Genomic DNA, 26123 nt, shown 5'->3' with positions numbered 1-26123 from the left:
AAGACAAAATAGTGCAGAAACTCTCCTTGTTATGGAGTAAACAGAACATTGTCACTATTTTGTCTTGATCTGCTAATATCTCTCCTCCATTGTCAGACCTCAGACATTTAATCTTCAAGCTAATCTGATTTTCAACTTCAGCTTTCCATTTCTTGAATGTGGCAAACACATCTGACTTGTGTAAATCCACACCTTGCTGAAATCATCGATGAAGGTGACATAAAACTTTGATCTGTCAAGTGATGGAATTGGACATGGTTCCCAAACGTTTGTATGGACCATTTCCAACCGCACTTTCTTCAATTCTCTAGCAGATTTTGTGAAGCTAGCTCGTTTTTGTTCGATAATAACGCAGTTCTCACAAGGACCCATATCAACCGATTTCAAACCTTCTAAAACTCATTTTCCAGTCAACATCTTCATTCATTTGACGTTCTTGTGTCAAGTCTATTGTGTCATACACTTGAATTTGAATCTCTCTCATCAACACCAATCATGTATATACACCCAGTGGTGTATAGGGTTCCAGATTTGTGTCACATGCTACTACCATAACACCCTTCACAATCTTTCCCGAACTCTATTGTATATCTTGTGTTATCCAACTGACTAATAGAGATCATATTCTTCTTGAGACCAGAAATATATCTGACATCCTTTAATGTCCATTGATTTCCGGCGGGAGTTTTTACAAAAACATTCCATTTTTTTCAATCTCCAAGGCTTTGTTGTCGGTAAGATACGCCTTCTCCAAATTTCCAGATTTGAAATTTCGAAACAACTTCTTATTTGGAGACAAATGAAAAGATGCACTTGAATCCAAAATATAGGATTCAATCGAACTGTCCAAACTGAGGATTAGAGCATCTTCAATGTCTTTTGTTGAATTTATAGAATCATCATCCTTCGATTTTTTATTATGCTTCCACTTTGGTCTTGTACATTCTGTCCAAAAGTGAAATTTTTCTCCATAATTCCAATACATTACGTTTGGTTTATTTGAAAAAAATTTACGGTTCTTGAATTTTGATCAACCTTTGTTTTGGCCCTTCAATATACTTCTTGCCCTTTGGTCAACACGGAGAGCACTACCAGATGAATCTTCAATTTCTCATTTGCGAATACTTTCGTGGAGAACATCTCAGATTTTATTAAACTTCAGTTTTTCAGGTTCTCGTGAACTGCTAATCGCGACAACAGTAATATCACACAACTCGGGTAAAGATGACATGAAAATCAATGCTTTAACTTCATCTTTGAAATGAATTTCCACCGAACTCAATTGACTTACAATCCTATTGAATTCATTTATATGATTAGCAACATATCCACTTTTAGACATTTGTAGATTGAACAATCCTTGTTCATAGTCAACAGTTTTTCATACATATTTGATTGCGTTTTCAACAGGTCTGACGTTGTCTTCTTCTTGATGATGTTAAACGTCACATTTCTAGACAGCATCAACCCGATCAATCCTAGGGTCTGACGGTCGTTGAGCTTCCACTACTCCATGGTCATGATATCAGGCTTCACCCCCAATACGGGTTCGTGAAGATCTTTCTAGCATAGATAACCTTCGATCTGCATCTTTCATAAACTGGAATCAGATCCATCAAACTTCTCAATTCTAATATTTGAACTTTTCATCTTCATAGATCGTGGTGAATCTCGCCTAGCTCTGATGTCAGCTGTTAGGATCGCACAACAACGCACACACTCGATGTAGATGAACATTAAGTTTTATGCTTTAATTAGGAAGGTTGTTAGTGGTTCTTAACTTGAGGAGAAAGTTTACGAACTAGCTAATGCTTTCTCCACTATAATTACTCCTGAGATGTATGCATTTTCCACAACAACAACAAATAGAATTGAAAAGCTTAAGTGCTTAATGTTTCTCTGCTCCAAAAGATCTCTCCACTCAAATTGCTCATTTGCTTCTTTAACTTGTTTCGACATATTTTGAACGTAGGTCACATCCAACAATATGACCATTTTCATATATAGTTTTAACATGTATAACAATTGAATAAGGTATAAATCGATAGCCGACTTCATAACCCAACAAAAAGATACCACCAAGCAAGAGAGTGAATAGTATCGACTCTTAGAAGCCAAAGAATCAGTATTTATGAGTACTAATCACATACCTTATTTGATAAAACAAAAGTAGAGATTTGATTGGAGCCAAACACGAAGGCCAAGGAACTCGGTGAGTCGAGAATACCACCAAGCAAGAGAGTCGATACTAAAAGTCAAACAATCTCTCATCTTTCTTCTGTCTTTTCTCACTTGGTTCATTTTGGTGCTTTTTAGAAAGGGTTTAACCTACTTGTTCTACCAACTTTTAACTAAGATCCGATAATGGCTTTATGTTAGGATCAAATTTCACGCATCTCGACTAATCCACGGGACAACCACTTGTCTCGACTTCATTTAGTTGTTGAGGTACTAACTAAACCATAGATAGAAATAGCTACTACAACTTTAGCTCATTTCCTCTAAACCTATCATTATTGAATAATAATTATAGGAAAAAAAAAAAAACTAATTATTCATAAAGTCGAGATTGCTGTAATCTAATTGATTTTTGACAGATTTTAATCAAATTTATCAAACAATTTGTCCTCGTTCATATCGCTCATTTGATTAGATAGGTATGATGAACTTTTGTATTGTTTTCGTTCTTTTCACATTACACCAACCATATAATAACTTTGTCACAAATAATGTAATATATATTAATTAAAAAAAATGTGAATAAGAAATTGATAGATGTTGAGGAAGCAAAATTTATATAAATATAAAATTGAAAGTAAAGGTATGAATGATTAATAGAAAGATTAAAAGAATTAATCATTAAGTTTCAATAATTCATTGGGATAGAAACTTAAAAAGTTGACAAAATCAAAGAAAATAACATTATATTATCATATTCTTGATTCTTCCTCTTCTTGTTATTATTATTAATATTTATATTTTCTCTCATTAGTTCAATTATTAAGAAGAATCTCCTACCAAAAAAAAAGGGAAAATAATGGCACAAAGTCTATTTTTAATACATAGAAATAAATAAATATAATAAATAACACATTAATGATTAATAAAGACAAATTGAGAGGGTAGTTGGGTGTTCTATTTGTAAGATTGTATGAAATTAGATGTCAGAATTGATGGAATGATTGAGATGCTTTTGAAGGACAAATTGTAAAACTATCAATTACCCTCTTTTTTTCTTTCTTTATTATTGTTATTATTTAAAATAAATAAACGAGATTGTACCAAATTTGCCAATTCTGACTGATAATGAAACCCGCCATTGATGAAGTTGTAAGGTATAGTTTAGGCTTTTGATCAATAAGTTTATTTATTTTTTGTTTTTTTGTTTTTTTTTTTTTTTTTTGAATACAGAGTAGTATTGGATCCCCAATGTTTTCAGTTTGATTGAGATTTTGTGTTTACTTGATCCTTGGAAGGAATTCTTGTACCTTTTATGATTGATTCACGAACCAGAGAGGGAAGAAAGACAGCTTTCCGATCGAGAGAGCGACGGCAGCCGAGAGTTTTTCTTCGTCGGGCTTGCAGGCATCGACCTCAAACCGCGTGAGGGAGAATCTAAACTGCGCTTCAGAATCTGTCGCATCGCTGTAATCAAATGCACCGTCGGATTTGGAGGCGGTTTCAATGCGGTGAACTTCTTGCAAAGGTTCATGTGATTTTCCATGGCTTCTTCCGCCGTGATTAGTCTACCGGAACGGAGGATTTCGTAGTTGATCGCTTCGGAACACAATCCGCAGATCCAATTCCCGTTGTAGCGCTCGCGAACGCGTTCTATGTACGCTGGTGTGCATTCCTCTGTAAGTCCGCAGCAATAGCATTTCACGAACTCCGCCTCCATGTGAACGATTAGCGTCGTTGACGCTGTTTGAGGTTCGATGATTGAATCGCTAAGAACGGTCGCCGACATGTGATTCCGCAAACAGAATCTGAAATTAGGATATCAAAACAGCGTTACACAAATCAAACGACTACACTACGATCTATAAACAACGAAGAACCCTAGAAATCTCGAAACAACTGCACTACGATCTATAACCAACGAAGAACCCTAGAAATCGCGAAATTCCTAAAATCGAAGAGAGGACTCACCAACAGAAGCAGATTAAAAAGAGATATACAAGAATTTCCTTCTCCCTCCGCCTAATTACGAAGGATTCTTCCACTGCTATTTCGCCTTTTCCCACTTTCCTTCTTCATCATCAGTAGATGAAATTTCACAGAGGAAAACCATTTCAAATTCAAAATTAAACTAATCTCAAGACGAACCAGTTCCGATCAGAGTCTTCGCAAAGAAAAATCGAACTCTCTCTCACTTGTATTACAATCAGAATCTTCGAAGTGGATTCTTCGCGGTGTTCTTAGCGGATCTTGAAGTGAAAGTTCGGCGAAGGAGAAAGGGCGAGATTTGGAGTTATGAAGAAGAGATTGAGAAGAACATGAAACTTCGAAGGGTTTATAAAGGATCTAATTCGGTTCGACCACGTCAGCAAATTTTGCTGTCAAAATTTTGAGCCGTTGAATATTGGACTGCCAGCTAAGCAGTTCCGGGTTCGGGCTAATGTTAGTAAATGTGTGCTGTTATGGAAGGTTTCCTCTTCTATAATCAACTAACCAATGTTTTTCGGCCACGTGTACTCCATCAAACTTGTACGGTACGGCTACGTTCCAAATATTCCTCCACGTAATTTCCTAGTTGTACTTCCCTTTTCCTTTTCCTTTTCCTTTTCCTTCCGCTTCACTTCTCTCCAACAAATTCAACTAAAATACCAAAGGGCGTTATTCATGTTCAAGCAAGTTTCAACAATACAATTGTGACTGTTACAGATGTACGAGGTCGGGTAATTTCTTAGTCTTTAGCTGGTACTTGTGGATTCAAAGGTCCAAGAAGAAGGACACCATTTGCTACTCAAATCGCAGCAGGAAATGCTATTCGGGCAGTAGCAGATCAAGGTATGCAACGAGCAGAAGTCATGATAAAGGATCCTGGTCTCGGAAGAGATGCAGCGTTAAGAGCTATTCGTAGAAGCGGTATACTCTTATATTTCATACGGGATGTAACCCCTATGCCACATAATGGATGTAAGTCCCCGAAAAAACGTTTGATCAGGTAAATTTTGAGTTAGTTAGATTTGTGACTCGAACAATTTGAATAGAATTACTTACCAATATAGATGAATAAATTTATTTAAGATCAATTGTGTTTATAACACGGATAACCCTAAATTATTATATAATTAAATTTTGTATTAAGGAACATTTATTGTCCTAATCAATTATTTTATTTAATAAATCTCCCGTAGTACAATGAAATTCCATGTTTAATACGTGTAAATTTAAAATAAATTATTTATTTGAACAAATCATATATATATATATAGTAAAAGTGAATTATTTGTACTGTTTTTTTTTTTGTTTTGTTTAAACCATTTTTTTAATTTTAAGTCAAAAATTTTAAAAGCTTGTTTTTATTTTTAAAATTAGTTGAAATCCAGGGGTATATTCCTGAGCGATGAAAAAGATTCGATGATGGACAGAGTCGGCTGGTCTCTGAGTACCATAATATCTTATGTTAATAATAAAATATTTCAAATATTATTAATAATAATAATAAGAGAAATTGGTGAACCAGGAATTTCCGATTCAAGTAGCTGAAATTATTGCTTTTGCTTTCCATATACAATGTTGAAAAAGACGTCTAAAATGGTAAGTTTAAACTATAAATTCCTTCACAAACGAATGCTCCACAATTCCTTTCCCTTCAAATCTTATGCTCAAATAAAATAAATAAATAATCATTTATTCTGCTGCGAGAAAGACCGTGACGTCCCACATTTATTGGGGAAGGGAACGGGAACAAAACACTGTTTATAAAGGTGTGGAAACCTTCCCGACGCATTTTAGAGCCTTGAGGGGAAGTCCAAAAGGGAAGGAAAAGAGGGGAAGTCTGAAAGGGAAAGTCCAAAGAGGACAATATCTCATAGCCGTAAATCTGAGTCGTTACAAATGGTATCAGAGCCAAACATGAGCGATATGTCAACCTTCTCGCTATTCCCAAAGGGGGATACACACGAGGCGGTGTGTCAGTAAGAATGCTGGCCCCAAAGGGGGTGGATTTGGTAACTGTCCTACATCGATTGGAGAAAGGAACGAGTGCCAGCGATGGCGATGGATCCCAAAAGGGGTGGATTGTGATGTCCCACATTGATTGGGGAGGAGAACAAAACACTCTTTAGAAAGGTGTGGAAACCTGAGAAGCCTGAAAGGGAAAGCCCGAAGAAGACAATATCTACTAGCAGTGGATCTAGGTCAGGTTGTTACAAATACCCTCTCATAAGAAAACCCATCCTTCACTTGGTTTTTATGTGTCAAATGATTGATGATCTAGAGAGACCTTCCGTTGATAATCTTTCTTAAGAACACATTAGAACTGTCAGTCAAATTTTGAATATAAGAACTAAAACTTGGCATTTTATAGGCTTAGAGTTATCCCAGAGGAACTTAACTTCATGAGTTTTTTATCTCTACCATGATGAATGAGAGAGACGGTTCAAAATCTACTTCCCCTCATGCTATATGCTAACAGAAACTTAGTTTAAGTGCGTTAAATCATGTAACATGATGAAGTCCTCTGAAATACAAATTCTAAAGATGACTTTTGTACTGTTTGTAGCATATATAGCACGAATCGACAACTGATCCCCTCTCTCTGTTGGCAGTCGAATGTTCTACAACTTCTTCAGTTCGTTTTTTTGCATAACATAGATCAATCTCGCTCACTAATGGCAGTCAAATGTTCCTCAATTTCTTCGGTGCTCAACACTTTGAAGATGGGATTCTCTGACCTAACAACTCCCACCTATAAACGTCGAGAATTCGTTCGGGTTATCGTCATAATTATGGTGCAATTGACAGAAAAGAACATTTATAAAGTGGAATAATGTTAATGACAATAACATAACAACTTGTCAACATGGTGGAAGCTACCATGTCAAATCAGAATTTGAATTTAAGACCGATCATGTAACATTCCATTCAATAGAATCGGGAGCATATATGTGGAAAAAAAGAAACCATGAAATTTAGTACCTCAATCTCATTGGCCTTGAAGTCCTCTTGGAGCACAGATTGAAGTGCAGAAATTGCAGTCTAAGACAAGAATTTGACGTGAAAAATTAGACATAATCTAAATATGTTGCCACTTGTATCAAACCCGTGCATAATGGAAGAAGATGAAATGAAAATAACAAATAGGGAAATCAGATCCAAAGTTACTTGAGAGAATATTTCCAATATAAGTCGTTCTCTTTCTAGGAAAAATAACTGTGGACAAACACAAAAAAAAAAAAAAAAAAAAAAAAAGTTTTTTTTCGGTGACTGACTAGGCTGGCTTGCATGCAACTCGATTTATCACACAAGACAAGACCCTACTACATTTAATTGTCAAGGCAACTCATTAAATATTAAAATCATAGGCAGAGGTAGCTGCCACGAGACATGGTTTGGAATCATTCCCTCCATGCCCTTTCATATGGTTTGAACTCTTTCCCTAAGGTTTTTATTAGGGTTATTATGGTTTGAACTCATTCCCTCTGAAGCCTTTTATAATTTTCAAGACCCTTATTGACCACGGAGCCAATCCATGATGGTTAAATGAGAAAAAATTACTTCCAGGCAAGGAAAAGAGAAAACTACGTGACCGGTACAATGTCTGAACTTTTGAAATGAAATTAGACCTACCTGCACGGTCTCCTCATAAGTAAAAGCAGGATCATTCTTCATTTTCTTTTCCAGGAAATTAATAGCCTCCTGCTCCTTAAGTCCAGCACTAGTGGCCTAAATCATTCAAGTCGATCCGCATGGGTAACCAAATAACAATATCAAGTTAACAGGTAAAAGAAGCTAAAGCAGTGGAATACGTAACAAACATGCCAAAGAAGTATGCGGGAGAAGCAACCAAAGCAACAATCAAATCAGGTAGATTGTGTAGCAGCTCAAGTGCGTGTACTCTAAATAGGAATGAAGCCCTACACATCACAATATATATATATATATATGACGTTATATCAAACGCTGGTGCCCTCAAACAATAGAATGTACCTGTATATAAATAAACGTTATTTAGAACAGAGTTTCCCTAGAAGCAAGATGGTTTCAGAGTTTTTTATTTTATTTAGTACAACAATTCGTGAAATAGGAGATTTAAACCTCTAACCTCATGATCAGGACGTATGTAAACTCATGTTAGCAATACAAGAGTAGTTTTTTCCTTATGTTTCCTTTACTTTTTTAGGAGCCTCAAATTGATGCAGAGAAAAGATGAAGCAATATTTTAAAAAAAAGTTATCCACCCCCTAGAGCCTAAGAAACCGCACCAATCTATCTATCTATCCATCTATATATATATATATATATATATATACACACACACACTGATACAAGCTAGTTTGACTACGATCTGTAGAGCTTTAGTACTTTTCTTATTTTACTGACATCAACTGGAAAGCAATTTTAATGAAAAATTTTGCTATTGTGGCATCCGTCAATTGGGAAATATAATATTTTTGACATAGGTACAAATTGCAAATTGACATGAAAAATTACTGACCCAGTCATTTTTCTTCTAAAAGATTACGTACCTTGTGACCAAAGAAATGACCGGCAGGATCGCATTTATAGAGGCGAGGCCCATACTCATCGTCAATGCCTAAAACCATTGCCACTAAAGAAAAACCAGAAGGAAAAGAAAATTTTAAGGGATCAATAATGACCTGCTCAAAAGCTAATGCCTAACAGATAATAGTATAATATGTTCAACTTTCAAGTACAAGTGCATCTAAAACAAGAAATAAAGCAGAAACCAACCAACTCCAAGTGGTCTCATGTAAGCATGCTGGGTATAGACTTGTGATTTGTCAGCAATCCTGCAAAAGAATTGATTCCAAAATCATCAGTCCAGTTCCTTGAATCATCTCCCAAAACTCATTGATTGATGTCCACGTATCTAACTTTGAAACAACATATTTTCACAAAAGTGTTTATACTTAAAAGCCTTGTCTAAACTTGAAAGAGATTTTGTAACATAGTTGGCCATTGCCACATAACTGAGGACAAATAAAACACCAGCACTTCCTCAGCAATTGGTTACTCAAAAAGTAAGGAAATAATCAGAATACCATTTAGCCAAAACATCCACAGGCATCTCATAACCATATCGGAATCGAAACTCTGCTGCTTCATTCCTTGCTTGTTGAACCAGTGATCTGGCATCAGCTGAGTGGCATATAAAAAGTGGATAAGGACTATGTGGTACTTTGAACTAATAACAGTACAATGTAGAGTAGAGAAAATTATTAGTATGACAGACATCATCATACACATAAAAAGACTAGTCCAGGAATAACGTCAAGGGATTCTTAATGAGCCAGTTAATGAGAATCTGCTATCTTAATGAGTACAATTCTGTCATTGTCATCGGTAGATTTGAAAATTGATACAAACAAGAGACAAGAAATCTTTCTCGAATTATGATGTTATCTTGAATAACTATGAAGCAAAAAGACATAAAAGAAACCTGTAATGCCAGTTGCGAGTAAGCCCAGATACTTAGTGATGGAGAAAAGGTGAGTGACACTTGTCTGATCCAAAAGTTTATCCTGCAAGAAACATGGGAATTACTATAAGGGAGCCAAAGTGTTGAGCATTGTACAGGAAGTGGCACGGCCAAACAATTAATACTCACAGGGACCTTCTTCTGAGTTACAACACAAACCGAATCCTTCCCTTTGACGCCAATCGAGGTAATTCCAGCAGATTTCACAGCCTTGAATGCATACTCTAGTTGATCGTTTCAAAATGAACAAATCATGAAAACATAATGATGTTGACAAGCAAAAAATTGAAACCAAATGGAAAAATGTATGATAAACCTAAGATCGTTCAAAATGTAGGCGTCTGCGATGTTATAACAATTTACTGACTGGAAGCAATTCCTTGCGCAGTCCTTTCTAAAACAATCCTAGACGTTAAATCTTGATTGTCAGGGAATCCAACCTAAAGTTCCCAAATATTTCAAAATTACACCGTACTCTACAAAAAGCTATCACAAACAGATCAAAGGCCATACGCTACATATTACACCTATCAGAGAACTACCTTCATTGTCGCACATAAATTACAGAATTCGATTATGCGTTCCCCTAAATTCTGTCTGCAAATCACTAAATGAATTCTCTCCACAACAATATTCACTTCTAAGAAACAGCATCACATTTCAAAACGGAGATATTCCTTTCCGGGAGTTTTCACCACTCAAACTCAAAGGTCTAGCTAAATCACTTCAGAGGCAATGACTTGCAAACATTAATTGAAAATAGCAAACCCTAAAAGACAGTTCATCTGGTTCGATGGAAAAAAAAAAAAAAAAAAAAACGAGATCGAAGAGGACAGGATTGCATAACATACCGACTTGAAATAGGCGGCCTTCAGGGGAGAATATAGTAATGTGACGATCGTATCCTCCTCCACTCCCACGGCTCATGGCTTCTGGTTCAGATGGATTAGGACTGTGGAGAAAATGGCTATTGAGAGCTTGAAGAATTATAGCACAGAAGCCGCGAAAAACTTTCTCATCAAGAAAACCAGGCAGGCTAAAGTGGCTTCCAAGTTCGTTTAATTTTCCTTTTTTTTTTTTTTTTTTTAAGATTTATTTTATTTTTTTAGAGGAAAAAATTAAAACTAGCCACGAATTTTCTCTTCTTTAAATTTACTTTTTATTATTATTATTTTTTTTTTAATTTTACAATAACGTAATTTTAATTTAGTCCATTATATATATATATATATATATATATATATATATATATATATAAATTACTAGTCTTTGAATTTTCATTTATGATGACTAATTACATGTACTTTTAAATTTAGAACATGAATATTCATGTAATAATTTTATCTTTCTACTTGTAACTACATTTTTTGGGTAAAAATTATAGTGAAATTTAATGGAAGTTTTTACCTCTACCTCTATACATTAATAAATTAACTACGAGCCGAATAGGTTTAGAGTTATATATATTTTAAGAAAATGATTTAAGTATTTAGAAATAAAGATAAGGTGTATTTAAGAAAATGATTTAAATATTTTAGAAATAAAAATACGCAACTATTTTAGAAAAATGATTTAGATATTTTAGGAATAACAATGTTCTATAAGGTGTCTTGTAATCTCTTTTCGAGTGAATGTTTTCCACAAAGAATTATGTTCAACAATCTTGTATCAGAGCGAAGTTTGTGTAGTTGTCTGATCTTTTGGAATTCTTAGTTTTGTCCGTAGTTGCAGCTTTATCTGATCTTTTACATCAGAGACGATTTCTTGAGATTGCAGTGAGTGAGTTTCTTTAGTCGTGAGTAGTCTGTGACACTGCAAGTTTTGTGTCGAAAGAGCTTGTTTGGTATTACTAAGGTATAGCCAACACGATGGGTGATTTTCAAATCGTTGGAGGAATCAAGAAACTCAACCATAACTACAACATGTAGGCAAATGCATGATGTTCTATTTACAATGACATGGCCTTTGGGAGGTTGTTGGAGGGAACAAAACTACGTTGCCAGAGGAGGATCCTGATTGTGTCTTGCACAAATGGAAAATTAAAGCAGATAAAGTAATGTTTGCCTTGAAGACCACAATTGGATAAGAGGTATTAGAACACGTTTGGGATGACAGAACACCTAAAGAAGCATAGGACACGTTCGTGATACTGTTCTCAAAGAAGAACGATACAAGGCTACAACGTCCAGAGAACAATCTGTTATCAATTTCATAATGTGACATAATGACTGCTTAGTACTTCCACAAAGTCAAGTCTATCTGACAAGAGACTACTGAACTATACCCCAAGTCCATTATTGGAGAAGCTCAAATAAAGAGAATTATCATTCATGGATTGCAATCAAAATATAGAAGTTTTGTTATTGTTGTACAATGATAGCTCGACCATCGCTTGTAGAGTGAGAATGTTTGTTTAATCTACCACACCTAAATGGTGTGAAAGTTATCTTATTTATAATCAAATAAATTAAAAGGATATGGAAAGAGTAATAAATGGAAATACCAATAAATGGAAAGATATCTCTCCTAAGAAGGCAAACATCTAGATATTTACCCTATAATAAAATATAAAATATGATATATATGGTAAACTATAATTTATTACTAAATATTATGAACATAGAATTTGAAGATTTGTTAGTCAGCCAAGAAGCCATGATTAAACAAATGTGAGACATCACATCAAAGGGGAAGAAAAAATCACACTACGTAAGTGAAAGTCTGAGCAACAATAAACCGTCTACCAAACATGGATACAAAAATGGTGACAAAGTAATAAGTCACCAAGAAACTGCATAACCTTGGAGAGCTCAGAAGAACGACAACAAAAGTTCTCATGGGAATAGATTTAAAGGTATTTGCTACAATTACGGAAAAAATTGTCACGTGTCCATATTGCCGGTCCAAGAAAAAGTCTGAAAGTAATGTGACAACCTCAAAAAACAAGATGGAGGATGAATGACATGCAGAGGAACTATGTGTCATAGAAGAAGACAAGCTAGCACTCGTGACGATGATGGGAGAACATATTGATTACGAGGATGACTTGATCATTGATTCATGATACTCAAACCACATGACTAACAATCAGAGTGCTCCAATAGAAGCCGTATGACCCTCAAAGAAGGAAATATTACCGTAAATTTTAATCAAATATTTAAAATTAAAATGAAGTAAATATATATTTTACCTATAATATTTTATTTTATTTTATTAATATTAAAAAAATTTGAATTAATTATATTGATTAAAAAAATGTTTTAATCTCAGCCAATCATCCACCCTGTTCACACCCCTAATATTAAAAGAGAAAACAATCTCAGAAATTGGTGAGGGTGCGTTATTGTTTCAGAACAAATCCTCTAATCCTACGGCTTCCCGTGATTTCCAAGTTACCGCCATCTTCTTCCTCTCTCTCTCTCTACCCCCTCATTTTGTACTGCTTTCAACTTTCCCGCCATTGCATTATTCTGCAACTGCTTCAGTTTCTGTCCTCTTTCAACTCGGCTCTACGAATCGCAGGTACGCGTTTCAATCGGTTATGGCGTAAACTAAAGAACGGAGGTTAAGAAACTGCAGGATTAGTTATCGTTCTTGAAATTACGGACTATTTGTTGAAACGGATTGTATGCTTAGCTGTATTAGTTGAGTTTTTGGAGAATAGATGAGTTCGTTCTCCGGTATGGCGGCCTCGGATGTTCTGAATCCAGTTGATTTTTTTCTTTTCGAACTTGATGCGATTGCGAAATGTCTGGTTGATTCCCGTGCTTTTGATGCGATTTATATTGTTGTTATGGCAGTTTTGCTTAGGAGATGATGATCTGTTTAGTTTTTGACGGTTTTCGGTTTCTCTTTTTATTCTCCATCGTCGCTATCGCTTTTCTGGCGTGTTCGTAATGCTATGGCGTCATGTTTTCTTCTGAAAATTTTCGATCATCTGGTTGCTTAGGTCCAAGGAATCCAGTATTTGTCATCGTCATCGATAGTCGTACTGTTTTCGTCTAATTTGATATAGCAGCTAAAGTTTACTTGGTACATATTGACATCGTTTACTTGTATTTTAATGTAGAATTCGTGTTGGATGACTTAATTAATCGGATGTACATTCAATCGATAACGATGGAAATAGAAATAGAAAAAGAAAGAAGAAGAAAGAAAATCCATTTTTATTAGCTATAGATGATTCTGTTGAGCAATTTCGGAACTGTTTTCTTTTTTGGTACCTTTAAATTTAATGATATTAATTTTACTTATTTTCTTTATCTGTCAGATGGTTTTCTTTTTTTGGTTGAAGATTATTGTCGCGACACGAGCATTAAATTGCCTTCTCCATTTCTCCGTATTACCATCAATTATATTAAAATCGTGATATTTTATGTGACACTTTGCTTTTTGATCTGTTAGACTCTGACATTTTTACTCGTTGTAACTTGTTTTTCTTTTTTTGACCTTCTTCTCATTCACATAATAAATAATTCTTACAATATTGAATGGCATGAATTTAGGTTCGCAAGTAATGGAAGCATGGAAACGGAGAAAACTTTAGCTATGGTAAAACCAGATGGGTTGCATGGTAACTACACTGATAGAATTAAACTGGCCATTTTGAAGTCAGGCTTCAGAATTTTGAAGGAAATAATAATGGAATTGCATGAAGATAGAGCAAGTCGCTTTTGTGCTGAACATTTGTCAAGAAGCTTCCTTTCTAGTCTGGTCAAATACATGACAAGGTATGTGTTGAATCTTTGAAATGTTGCCAAGTTTCCTCTGGAAATAGTCATTTGCATAATTTTATATGTTTTTGTTAGGAATCACGAACCTCCACAATGGTATGATATTGTCCAATTAAAGCATAACCTCTTGTGGTTTTGCTTTTGGTTTTCCCAAAAGGCCTCATACCAATGGAGATGTATTTCTTACTTATAAACCCATGATCATTCCCTTAGTTAGCTACTATCGGACTCCCTCCCAACAATCCTCAACAGTTTTGTGGTACTGTCGTATCAATAGTGATGTTGTACCTCAAAGTATCTTTATTATTGCTTCTTTATGCTTGCATTCTGCTTTCCTTGTTTAATTTTCTAGCAAGTGGTGGATATCATCTTCACTCATGATTAATGCAGCAATCACATGAACAGCTGTTGCACTCGAAACAACAATTTGAAAATGCTGATATTGAGATTACGAATTCATGTAACGACTATTTATCTTACTTTCTTTTCAAGTAATTTCAGTCAAAACATTAGCAACATAGTGAAGTTTATGATACGTATCTCAAGCTTAAGAGATGTTCGTTAGTGTGCTTCTCCACCTCAAGCCATACCTAATAGTTTAACTTAGTTGAAATGTGGATCTTTGAATAGCAGAGGACATTAAAAATAATCTGGTGGATTTTTAATCTGATTTTTTATGTAAAGGTTTTAAACTAACATGGAATCTCTCTAGAATCGTGCAATCCTGTATTTCAGTTGGGTGTCCTTCCTATGTCTAACACTAATCGTGCGATCCTGCATTATGGTTTTGGAGAAACAAAAATCCAATCGCAGATTGGCGTGCTATGATTGGGCCAACAGATGCATCTAAAGCTAAGGCTACACATCCCAACAGGTCATATAAATTTTTATCTTTGTCCCTATATATATGCTTTGCCTCCTGAGTATGAGACATGAATTCAATACTGATGTCAATATAGTTGCTACCAGTTCATTTTTCGTTTTGGTTTTCACAAGGTTCTTTTGCATTATTTCAGCATTACAGCAATGTGTGGCTTGGATCAGAGAAAAATTTGTGTTGATGGTTCAGATTCTCTTCAATCAGCAAAAAGAGAGAGATCATTTTTCTTTGATGAGGAAATTGGTACTATCTATTCCCTATACCATTTATATTTAAAATGCATTCTAATTTGTTTGTGCATGATCTATTTTTGTCTTTTAGTACTGCAAATTTTTACTGTCACATTTATATTGTTCACATCATCTTGTGATCTATATGGGCAGTCATATAACTATCTTTTAATATCATAATCCTATAAATGAAAGAAATGATTTTTTATTTGTTTATGTAGAGTTGTAAGATACGTTATACCTGAATTTTTGGTGTTTTAAAATCAGAAGTTGTAAATTCTAGACAGATAGGAGACATAGGAGGCATAGGTGGGGAAAACATGAAGCTGGATTTATCAGCCATTCACGACCAAAAACACATTTTAGTTTACAAAGAATTTATAATTATGTTTCTCATAGGAAATGACGAAACAAAATTTTTCTTTAGTTCTCCCACAAGACACGTTTGTATCTTGGTCCACGAAAGCATACTTTCCTTTTCTGTTACTGTACTTCTGACAGGTGGAATGGTTGGAAAACATGATTAATTTTAATCATTAATCTGTGAGTGTATAAGCTAGACTAGTTCTTGTACACGCCTCTATATTTTGATTAATCAGACTCAGAGGGAAGATTTATGCCACGCGGGGTCTTCGACAATGTGATCCACTATCTCCTTTTCTTTTCATCATGGTAATGGATTGTCTCAATCACCAACCGATAAAAGCAGAATACAAAAGGGAAGATAAAAGGTTTTCAAATTGGTAAGGAAGACTTAAGGATCAACCACCTTCAGTTTGCAGATGATACAATCCTCTTTTCTGATTTGACAGATGTGTCTTCCATAAAAAACATGATCGAGATGGGAAAAACTTTTGAAGGATTCTCTGGAAAAAATATCAATCTCCAAAAAAACAAAGATTATGGGCATCAATATTAGCATAAAGATTATTGAAAAATTTGCTAGTATATATGGTTGTAAAAAGGACCGAATATATACCTAGGATTACCCTTCAGAGGAAGCCACAAATCTTTTTCCTTCTAGAAGACTATTATTGGAAAAGTAGAAAGAAGGTTGTCAACATGGTTATCATATTATACTTCAAAAGTTAGAAGACTCACCCTAATACAATACAAGCCACATTATCCAACCTCCCCACTTCATGTCTCTATTTGAAGTGCCACAAAAAGTGGCTTTGGATATAGAAAGATTATCTTGAAACTATATGTGGAATGATGACCTACAACTTATTCGATGGAATATTATAAACCTCTCAACAGAAAAGGGAGGACTCGGTCTTTTCTCGATAAATAAGAACAAACCTCTCATTGCAAAATAGATATGGAGATATCATTGCAAAGAAAACGCCTTGTGGAGAAAACTTATAAAGGTTAAATATACTCCTACATCATGCAAAAATGAACCCCTTTCATCTTCTGCAAAAGGGCCTTGGAATTACATAAAAAAACATTAAAACCTCATCATCAACTGAATTCACCATAAGGTGGGTGATGGAGGAAGCACATCATTATAGACTGACTTACAGATTGAAAATGCCATGCTAGCCTTGCGATATCCACTTTTGTGCAGACTCTCTCATAGCCAAAAAGTCACGGTCAAAGAAACTTGGAATGTTGTCAACAAATTCTGAGACTTGAAGCTTGGTAGGAACTTAAAGGCGAAGCAACGAAATGAGCCGAATTAAGCCTTTGACTTGCCCAAGTGGTATTGTCAAATGAAGTAGACTCATTGACTTGACTCCCTAGCGTTGACAAGATATTCTCTACAAAATTCTTGATGATGAACATGGGGCAAAAAGTAGAGGCAATAAATCCCACGCTAGCAAAGATAGTATGGAAAGGATATCACCCTAAAAAGGTGAAGTTCTTCATTTGGGGAATAGCGCATAAAGTCATTAGCACAAGCAAAAAATCTAAAAAAAAAAGTTTCTGACATGACTCTTTTTCGAAATTGGTGTCCATTATGCAAAAAAAAGAAAACGAATAACAAAGTCACTTATTTATGCAATATCCACATACACTCAGAATTTATGGACACCGATTCTCAATATACTCGGATGAATCTCACATTTCCTAGGGAGGTAAAGGATTTATTGGACATGGCCTTAACGTACCATCCTTTCAAGAATGCAAAAGTCCTACTATGGAAAAACCTCACCATGACTTTCTCTTGGAATATGTGGAAAGAATGAAATAAAAAAATATTCGCAGAAAAGACGGACTTATACAAAATACTTTGACAATGTTGTTTACCAAGTTATATCTTGTTGTAAACTGTCTAATATTTTTACTTCCTATAGTTATACCTCCCTCGTTGGAAAGGTTTTTTTTTTTTTTTTTTTTTTTTTTTTAATGGATATTATTTCCCACTAATGTGGGTTGGTGCAGGCCCTCATCCAATTTTCTTTTGGAAATTGGTCAGCTGATACCGTGTATTGCGCACTGCACACACTCATTTGTATATTTTTATGCTATTGTGGATGTTATATTTATGATCTTTTGCTCCTCTTGAGAAAGGTTGGTTTTGTTTGGATCCTTAAATGCTACTATTAGGGAGATAAACCATAAGTTGGTGATGAAGGGTCCCGTGACTTCTTTAGTTTACTACTAGGGAGATCGGTTGCTGTAAGATTCCTAAAGAAGTAAGGTTCTAACCGTTCTTTTTGGAGATGAGGATTACTAGTCAATTAATGTTTGGGGACATGCAGGCAGTCATAAGAATTTTAAACTATTCCAGATGATTTAGTATTAATGACCTGGTTGAGAGATAAATCTGTGGTTCCATGAGTAGAACCAATCAATGTTTACAAATACATGTAGATTAGCCGTCTTAGTTATTGAGGACTGAAGTTAAAGGTAAATGGAGGCGAGTAGTTTTCCCTTTCCGATTTCCTTTTTGTAGACAAATATTCCTATCACAATCAAGTTTGATGAATTTCTCAGTCCCCAGATCTTACTGACCCTCTCAAGGATAGATTTATGAGGAGCCGAAAAGTAAGTAGCTATGGGAGAATATGATTTAACGGCTTATTGTTTTCACTGAATTGTGTAGGAGGGTCTACGCTTGGTGTTTGGACATCACCTGGAACGCTGGCTCTGTTCACCGAATGAATAATCATTTGGAATTTTTTAAGATTCGTTTGAATATTATTTGATTGTTGAAGCCACTTTTTATTAGCAGTTTGATTTTTAGATTTTGAAAATTATGCTTGTTTCCTAATCGCTTCCATCTCTTCCCAATAGAACATTTGAATTTTTAACTCCTCCTCCTCATCACTATTATTATAATATTTTTAATATTTGTATAAGGTCAAGCCAACTTACTTGTACCTTGACTATTCTTAGGAGACAATTGCTCGACCCTATTACATTTAACTGTCAAAGTAACAAGTAAGATATAAGTCCTAAGGAGGTGACCACTATGACATGAATCAATTCTCTTAAGGCCATTTACTATTTACACTGGTCTTTATTGGCACTAGTGATATGAGAACTTTAGTGAATTGGCTTAAGAACCATTGATTATGCAGTTCCTAAGATGAATTAATGCATCTCTAATGGCTCTTATGATTAGATCTACTAAGCCAACCCATTCTAGTTACATCTCAACCTTTATTATTCAAGAACCTGTTTATTAACGAGAGTGCAATAATTTTGCCAATCAATACTACATGAACCAGAGAGCAATGGAGAATGGTAGAAGGTAAACTCTCTGAAAACCTGAGGAGAGCATAACAAAGAAAGAAAAGAATTGTGCTAAGAAGTTCCATCTTAAGTACAATAGGTGCAACCTTGGACCTGGGCATATGGCTTTCTTACTTCCAGACCCTCTTTTAAGCATCCAATACCGTTTAAGATCTTTTACTCAGCTAGGGATGACACTTTTCTAGATTGGCATTCCCGAGTACATTTTGATGAATATGTAAAGGTGTAAATGTAAATGTAAATGTATAAGAGAATCTTTAATTGAAAGGCATGAATCCATTTTACCCCGTTGTAAATTGTAATCCGACCTAAATATGTATAGCATGTACATATGACATCCTTATCATGCCATATTTGTTCTCTCGACCTAGATGTCTATTTACATATCTTATATGTAGATCTATGTACTCCACATTTGTTTGATCTGAATAAATGTGGAGTACATATGTGCACCCCTTCAGCCCTTAAAAACATTGATCTTAAGTAACCTTTCACACTTTGTTTGCTCCAATGTAAACTGTAAAGTTTGGGCCTATAGCATCCTTTCCGTGCCCCCTTTGTCCAGTTGCCATAAGACTGAAGATTGATTGGTTTTACTTGTTAGCGAATTCATGTAGGAAAGTGAGATTGTAGTTTTGTAACCCATGACTGCTACACTTTCAGATTTACGTATATATAATTTTGGATATTTAGGTTAGCTTTATAGATTGCGAGTATCGTATAAAACAATTAATTTGATCCTATAGCATGTTTATGGTCGGAAATTTAATATCTTAGATGATATCCATGTAACAACCCAAGCCCACCCCACCGCTAGCAGATATTGTCCTCTTTGAGCTTTCCCTTTCGGGCTTCCCCTCAAGGTTTTAGAACGCATCTGCTAGGGAAAGATTTTCACACCCTTGTTCTCCTCCCCAACCAAAATGGGTTATCACAATCCACCCCCCTTCAGGGCCCAGCGTCCTCGCTGGCACTCGTTCCTTTCTCTAATCGATATGGGACCCCCACCAAATCCACCTCCTTCGGGGTCTAGCGTCCTTATTGGCACACCGTCTCGTGTCTACACCTTCGAAGAACAGCCTCTTTGCTGGGACATAGTCCGGTGTCTGGCTCTGATACCATTTGTAACAGCCCAAGCCCACCGCTAGTAGAAATTGTCCTCTTTGGGCTTTTCCTTTCAGGCTTCCCCTCAAGGCTTTAGAACGCGTGTGCTAGGGAAAGGTTTCCACAGCCTTAGGTATTTCGTTCTCCTCCCCAACTAACATGGGATATCACAATCCATCCATTAAACATTTACATTATCTTTTTGTAATTTTTCCCCTTCTTTTTCATTATGGCTAGAATTCTTTTTCATTATGGCTAGAATTCTTTTTCATTATGGCTAGAATTCTTTTTCATTATGGCTAGAATTTCTAGCACTTCTATATTAGGATAGTTAAAAGGTTGAAATCACGGATAGGGGTGTACAAAGAATCTAATAACCCATATAGAGATGTACAAATAATTCAATAGCCCAAATAATGTGGTGGACCACCAGCCCAAATTGTAAAGGTTAGGTTATATATTATTTCTACTTGGGTTGGATTAGAAACTTTTTTCAATTTGGGTTGGGTTAGAAATTTTTTTCGGTTTGATTGGGTTGATATTTTACTAGGCCAAAATTTGGTTCGGTTGGGTTTGGTTTGTGGGTTGAGTTTTTCTTTGTTTGGTTCAACCAAACGGAGCTGAATTCCTTAATTTTAGAAAGTAAATATATAAAACTAAAATGTTACAACGCGCGTAGTTATAACCCTAACACCACACCTAGTCACCCATGTTGGCTCGTGTCGTGTCCCTCCCTCTCTCATTCCCACTCTTAGATGCCGACAATCGACCCACACAGCCATGCCACACAACCAGCAGGCGGTAGCCACGGTAACAATCAGTCTTAGATGCTAATGGTCAACCCACACACCCTTCGACGCTTTCCCTTCCTCAAACTCTCACTCTTGCCACCGTCGCTCATGTTGAATGCTAACGCCCATGCTTGGTTGCAACCCAAACGTTCGTTGGTGATCCAACCTAATTTTACTTAAAAAAAAAAAAATTGAAGACATTGTATGGCTTTTTTCGGATGAAATGTTTGTTGCTATTTGTTACAATAACGAATCATTAGTTTAACTGAATAACTAAATAAAATAGATAGATCGATTTTAGTTCATTTGAGTAGCCAACTTGACTAATCCAAAAAATTTTGAATTAGCCCAAAAAAAAATTCAACTCAATCCACGTACACTCCTAGTCCCAGATTTCAAATTGATGCAAGTATAAACCTTTGAACCCAGATCTCAAATTGATGCAAGTATAAACCTTTGAACCACCGTGTCACCTTGAATGTATGCTTGGATTCTGGTTTTGTGGACCACATGGCGCAAAAATCCTATTTTCAATTGGCGGTGTATGCTGCCTTGCATTACGGCATTGAAGAGAGAATTTTTTGAACCCGTGGGCTTCAGTTTGATTTGATAGGATTTAGGTTTCAACTAACTTTTCTCCCGGGATTTTTTATAATTAATCTCCATCATGTTAATGCTTGGAACATCTTTTTTCGCTGGCGGTTTCTTCTCTTCTTATATGACCTGGCGTCAATTTCTTATACTAATCATTTTAACATTTCAACCTCCATCAAATATTCTTGTTTTGATGTGAATTTGAGCTCATAGTTATAGTTAAGAGTTTGTGAGGCACTCTTGATCTTAAGAGTTAAGAGTTAAATGTTCGAATTCATACGTCACATGTTAAACTAGAGAAGTTTTATTTTGGTCTTCGGAGTTGATAGAGACTCAAAAAAAATATTTAGTTCCTTTAGCCATTACTATCACCTCTTTCCTCAAGATGATCATAACTAGAATCCAAATCACAAATTGTCAATCCTATCAAGGAATGATATAGAAACATACAAGGACCTTGTAAACAACCAAAAACCGGATAAATTATTTTGGTAGACTGGTATTATGTGATTTACGGTTTTATACCCTTGGATGTAGGAGAAAACTAAAATAATAATGATCATAAGTTTATCATGTATCTAAGGGTTTAAAAGGGAGAATAGCACAATGTGGTAGCTTTATTGAATAATTTTCTCCAAATAATCAATTCTCTACTCATGAGATAATACATTCATAATTCATACAGTTAGAGTCGAGATATGTACTCTATTATGCCTCTTGCCGGATACTTGAGGTATTTGTGGATATCATAGCTAGAAGTTTCCATTTGATTAAAAGAAGATATAATGAAAAGCGAGCTAGTCAAACGAAACCATCGGATGATACAAGTCCACGCAATACCAAGTCTTAGTTTATGCTTGCCAACCGCAATATTTGCCTTCCTGAATTGAGTAACATAGCATATCATTTCTCTTTTTAGTTTTGGTTTGTAAACCCTAGACATCTACTAGATGCACACCTCACATGGTTTCTTATCTTTCTTTTAAAATAAGCTGTCTTGGTTGGAGTGATTCTATTCTGACTCTTCGCCCTTCATATTTTATTCCACTTTCATGATTTTCTTTTCCTCTCTTCCTTTTCCCTGCATCTCGAGGAACTTTTGAGGAATGAGACTAAAATGACGAACCTAGTGACGATTATGATGTAAAGATATTTAAGCTTCGGATATTTTTTTTACCAGTTTGGTCACGGAGTTCGTCATCTCAATTATCTTTGCTGTGTTTTGCTTCCCCTTCACTATTTTGAAACCTTTTTAATATATTAACCTTACTATCTGGTAGTACATTTATAAATTAAAGTTGACATACACAGCATTACAACATAAGGATTCGAATTTTCAACAGATTATTGATGATTATTTAGCTGTTTACAGTGGTTCATTAAAGACTTAATAGTCTTTTTTTCTTTTAAATTTAATTTTAAAATCAGTACGAAATACAAAGCCTTTTACTTGTTGAGGGTATTCGTATTCTGCATCCTGATGGCGACACGACAGAACCATTTAAACCAAGTATCTAAACACTAAGCAATAGTGTGAATAATTTTTTTAAGCCTCTTCGTTAGTGGAAGATATTATTGGTATTGACAACGGTAATAATCTATGGTGTTAAAGAGGAAAAACTTGTGGTTGGAATTCAAAGGGGGGTTAGTATTACTTTCTTATTCTATTGAAAAGAACGTGGAGAGATGGCTTGGTTTGTGGCCTCTTTTAAGGAGCAAAAGCTCCGAGGAAGGAATAAAGCTTCAATATTTCAACCCACCCGGTTGGATTATTCATTATGTGATTAACTTTGTCGTGATACGTGGCCAAAAAGTTTCAAAGGGGGGCCACTTACTGGGGTGATTTTATCTCACTCCATTCTCTAATTTGGAATAATTTCTAGCGCTGTGCTAAAATATTGAAGTCATTAGATTTATATGTGACCTGCCACCAAAAGCTTGCAATTAAGATTGATAGTACGAGGTGAATTGTGATATGGTGTTAGGGATAATGGATATTTTTATATATCTATATTTATAGAGCGGTATGATTATGTTCACTTTGAATATAAGCTCTCATAGTTTTGGTTTCATGTAAAAGATTTAGATGTTATCGTCTCTTGTCTATATATCTTTGATCTTCCTTTTATCTAGGGGCTTTAGTTGCATTCCCATGGTATGAATCCTATGTATATTTTTACATGGAAAGAGGAAGATCTTTGCCTAAAAGCCTTAGAGATGTGGAGTCCCTAAGCCTAAAACGGAGGGTCAGAAACTAAAAGGTCTCCAATATTGATTGATGTGCATGCGTTGTGCATCATGAGTCCTATAATTCAAACCAAATATCACATTTCTCTAGGTAATTTATATTAAGATGTTGAAACTTAATCAATAAAAAGACTTGATTCAAATTGAAGTTGAAGGGTAAGAGAATAATGCATGAATATTAGCACTAGAATAATCATGTCTAGTCATGCCATATAGGCGCCATGGTGCAAAAGAGCTAGTCACTCAAAAGTAGTAGTAGCCTAAATAAATTCTCTTTCATAACTCTTGGACATTGTGAAGTAGAAGAGGCTTGGGGCGGGTCCGGTGTCATGGATGGGGCAAGGACACCTTTTCCGTCTCCGATTCGGACTTGAAAAGAAATCCTAGTTTGACTTCCATACCCATTCAAATCAGAGATCCCTTACCCCATTTGAGGTGGGCCCCTGGGTTTTTGTTGTCATCTCTAGTTGTGCATACTTTTAATTTTCACTATTCAAATGTATAATGAATTTGATGTATTACAATAGATTGAACCATCATGAGTTAACGTTGTAGGCTACAAAAACTATGTGAATAATAAAAGACTTGAAAGGGAATAAGTTTGGACCATAATATGACTGCCTACTTGGGATATAAGATATTTTTTTAGTTATTTTGGCAATCGAATATAATAGAGACAGATATTTGTGGAATAGTTAAGGTAGATGCATGCTAGTGAATATATTAAAAAAATGATTGATGTTGAATGTATAAGAATTTGATCTTATCGTGTAACTTGTTTATACAATGGAAGTTAGAAGATACAATCAATCACTCCAATATGGGCGTGGACAATCACGGTTCACATGACATAAATAGTGTATTAGGATTGTTTATGGAAAATAATTGGAATAGATCGAGAAAGGAGAACCCCACATTCTATTTATGAGGATAGGAGTTCCTATATTCTTTATTATGTTGTGAAAATCTATAAAGAGTTCCTTTCATAGGGTCTTTTGGATTAGGATTCATAAGTGAAACCGTTGAAAAATTTGTGAATTTGGGAAAACAATAACTTAAGGAGCAACTCCAGGAGCCGTGTGTTCCTCCATATAATGGTGCTTTATTTAGTAAGCATGTTCCTAAAAGGCTATCATGTTTCTTAAAGCTGAACTAGGCCAAAGCTTTCAGCTCCGAAGCCTTTTCCTTTTCTTTCTTATTAGAAGCCCTTAGCCTATGGCTTGTGCCTTGTGTTTATGCACTTATAAGAAGAAGCTTTATGGCTTCTGTAGTGTCTTTAATTTTTCAATGAATAATAATAGAAATTTGATATGGATATCTTTTATTAAAATGATTAATGAATAAAATATAGTAAAGATACATAATTCTTTTAAGCCACTAAAAAAGAATATTAAAACTATAAGAAAACAAAATAAAAATACAAATAGAAGATCCAAATATAATGAATTTCGAAGATGCAAACTTCGAGATGAACCCTAGTTCGAGGAATTTCCTTGGCTCGAAATTTTTGGCTGTTTCCATATGAGGAAGTCTTCAATTTTTTTCCAGTTCAGAAAATTTGCTATAATTGTTTCTCCATGAGCCATCAGAATGGGGTCTTTATGATTTCTTAGAAAAATGGTCGACAATGTAATATTATTAATTTCTCGGTACAAGTTTTCAAATTCCAACTATGAATTTTTTTATAAATTACCCACTTTTTTTTTTAATAGATAAACGTAATTAGAAGACAGGATTTGAATTTCTAATAGATCTTGTTAGACTTTTACTGTGGCATATCAAGACTCAAATCAAGAAGGTAAAAACGAGATACAAATTGTACTTTTTTCTGGTTTATCTAATTTTATTATGATTCCTTAATTTTCAATCTATTTTAGGAATTATTTGGGTGTTCTTTTATTTTTATTTTTTAAATTGTTTTGTGATTTGATTTTTAAAAAAATTTAATAGTCTCTTTGTAAAATTTGTTTAAAGTTCTAAAATTTTCATTTATTCTATCTTATTTGAAATATGAAAGGATAAAGTCGTGAACTATAACGGTGCCACGTCTACCATATCTATTGACATGCAAAATCTTATCTTTTGAGTGAGTTTAAAGATTGTCTAATAGTTTAGATTTTTCGAAATGTAAGAATATAATATTTATTATTTTTACACATTTTAAAGTGA

General features: G+C 35.0%; 3 protein-coding genes across 3 annotated transcripts; 1 reads left to right on the top strand and 2 right to left on the bottom strand.

Moving 5' to 3' along the window:
- Positions 1–3301: 3301 nt before the first annotated feature.
- On the bottom strand, positions 3302–4493 carry LOC111779403 (uncharacterized). The gene is made up of 2 exons (XM_023659574.2): positions 4150–4493; positions 3302–3986 (listed from the first exon to the last, which is right to left on the bottom strand). Exon 2 carries the CDS (start codon positions 3965–3967, stop codon positions 3503–3505), a length of 465 nt encoding a protein of 154 aa, XP_023515342.2. The 5' UTR covers positions 3968–3986; positions 4150–4493; the 3' UTR covers positions 3302–3502.
- Positions 4494–6508: 2015 nt separating this feature from the next.
- On the bottom strand, positions 6509–10708 carry LOC111779380 (proteasome subunit alpha type-6). The gene is made up of 9 exons (XM_023659544.2): positions 10522–10708; positions 9800–9894; positions 9632–9713; positions 9234–9330; positions 8923–8981; positions 8697–8779; positions 7798–7893; positions 7147–7206; positions 6509–6916 (listed from the first exon to the last, which is right to left on the bottom strand). Exons 1-9 carry the CDS (start codon positions 10595–10597, stop codon positions 6824–6826), a joined length of 741 nt encoding a protein of 246 aa, XP_023515312.1. The 5' UTR covers positions 10598–10708; the 3' UTR covers positions 6509–6823.
- Positions 10709–13062: 2354 nt separating this feature from the next.
- On the top strand, positions 13063–26100 carry LOC147787488 (putative nucleoside diphosphate kinase 5). The gene is made up of 5 exons (XM_087119075.1): positions 13063–13192; positions 14176–14400; positions 15197–15277; positions 15420–15526; positions 18566–26100. The coding sequence occupies exons 2-5, from the start codon at positions 14195–14197 to the stop codon at positions 18622–18624; spliced, it is 453 nt and encodes a 150-aa protein (XP_086975201.1). The 5' UTR covers positions 13063–13192; positions 14176–14194; the 3' UTR covers positions 18625–26100.
- The last annotated feature ends 23 nt before the right edge of the window (positions 26101–26123 follow it).

The sequence above is a fragment of the Cucurbita pepo genome, chromosome 17, assembly GCF_057944985.1.
Source record: "Cucurbita pepo subsp. pepo isolate OVF chromosome 17, ASM5794498v1, whole genome shotgun sequence".
In the NCBI taxonomy this organism is placed as follows: Eukaryota; Viridiplantae; Streptophyta; class Magnoliopsida; order Cucurbitales; family Cucurbitaceae; genus Cucurbita; species Cucurbita pepo.
This window is presented reverse-complemented; position numbering and strand designations above follow the sequence as displayed.

Bases quoted from the DNA above. Each gene is read 5' to 3' on its own strand.
- LOC111779403 (XM_023659574.2), bottom strand. From the start codon at position 3,967: ATGTCGGCGACCGTTCTTAGCGATTCAATCATCGAACCTCAAACAGCG.
- LOC111779380 (XM_023659544.2), bottom strand. From the start codon at position 10,597: ATGAGCCGTGGGAGTGGAGGAGGATACGATCGTCACATTACTATATTC. The intron at 9,714-9,799 runs GTGAGTATTAAT...TGTTTCTTGCAG, and splicing joins TAACTCAGAAGAAGGTCCCT to GATAAACTTTTGGATCAGAC. The intron at 8,780-8,922 runs GTTGGTTTCTGC...GTTTTTCTTTAG, and splicing joins CATGAGACCACTTGGAGTTG to TGGCAATGGTTTTAGGCATT.
- LOC147787488 (XM_087119075.1), top strand. From the start codon at position 14,195: ATGGAAACGGAGAAAACTTTAGCTATGGTAAAACCAGATGGGTTGCAT. The intron at 14,401-15,196 runs GTATGTGTTGAA...ATGGTTTTGGAG, and splicing joins CTGGTCAAATACATGACAAG to AAACAAAAATCCAATCGCAG. The intron at 15,527-18,565 runs GTACTATCTATT...TGAATTGTGTAG, and splicing joins TTTCTTTGATGAGGAAATTG to GAGGGTCTACGCTTGGTGTT.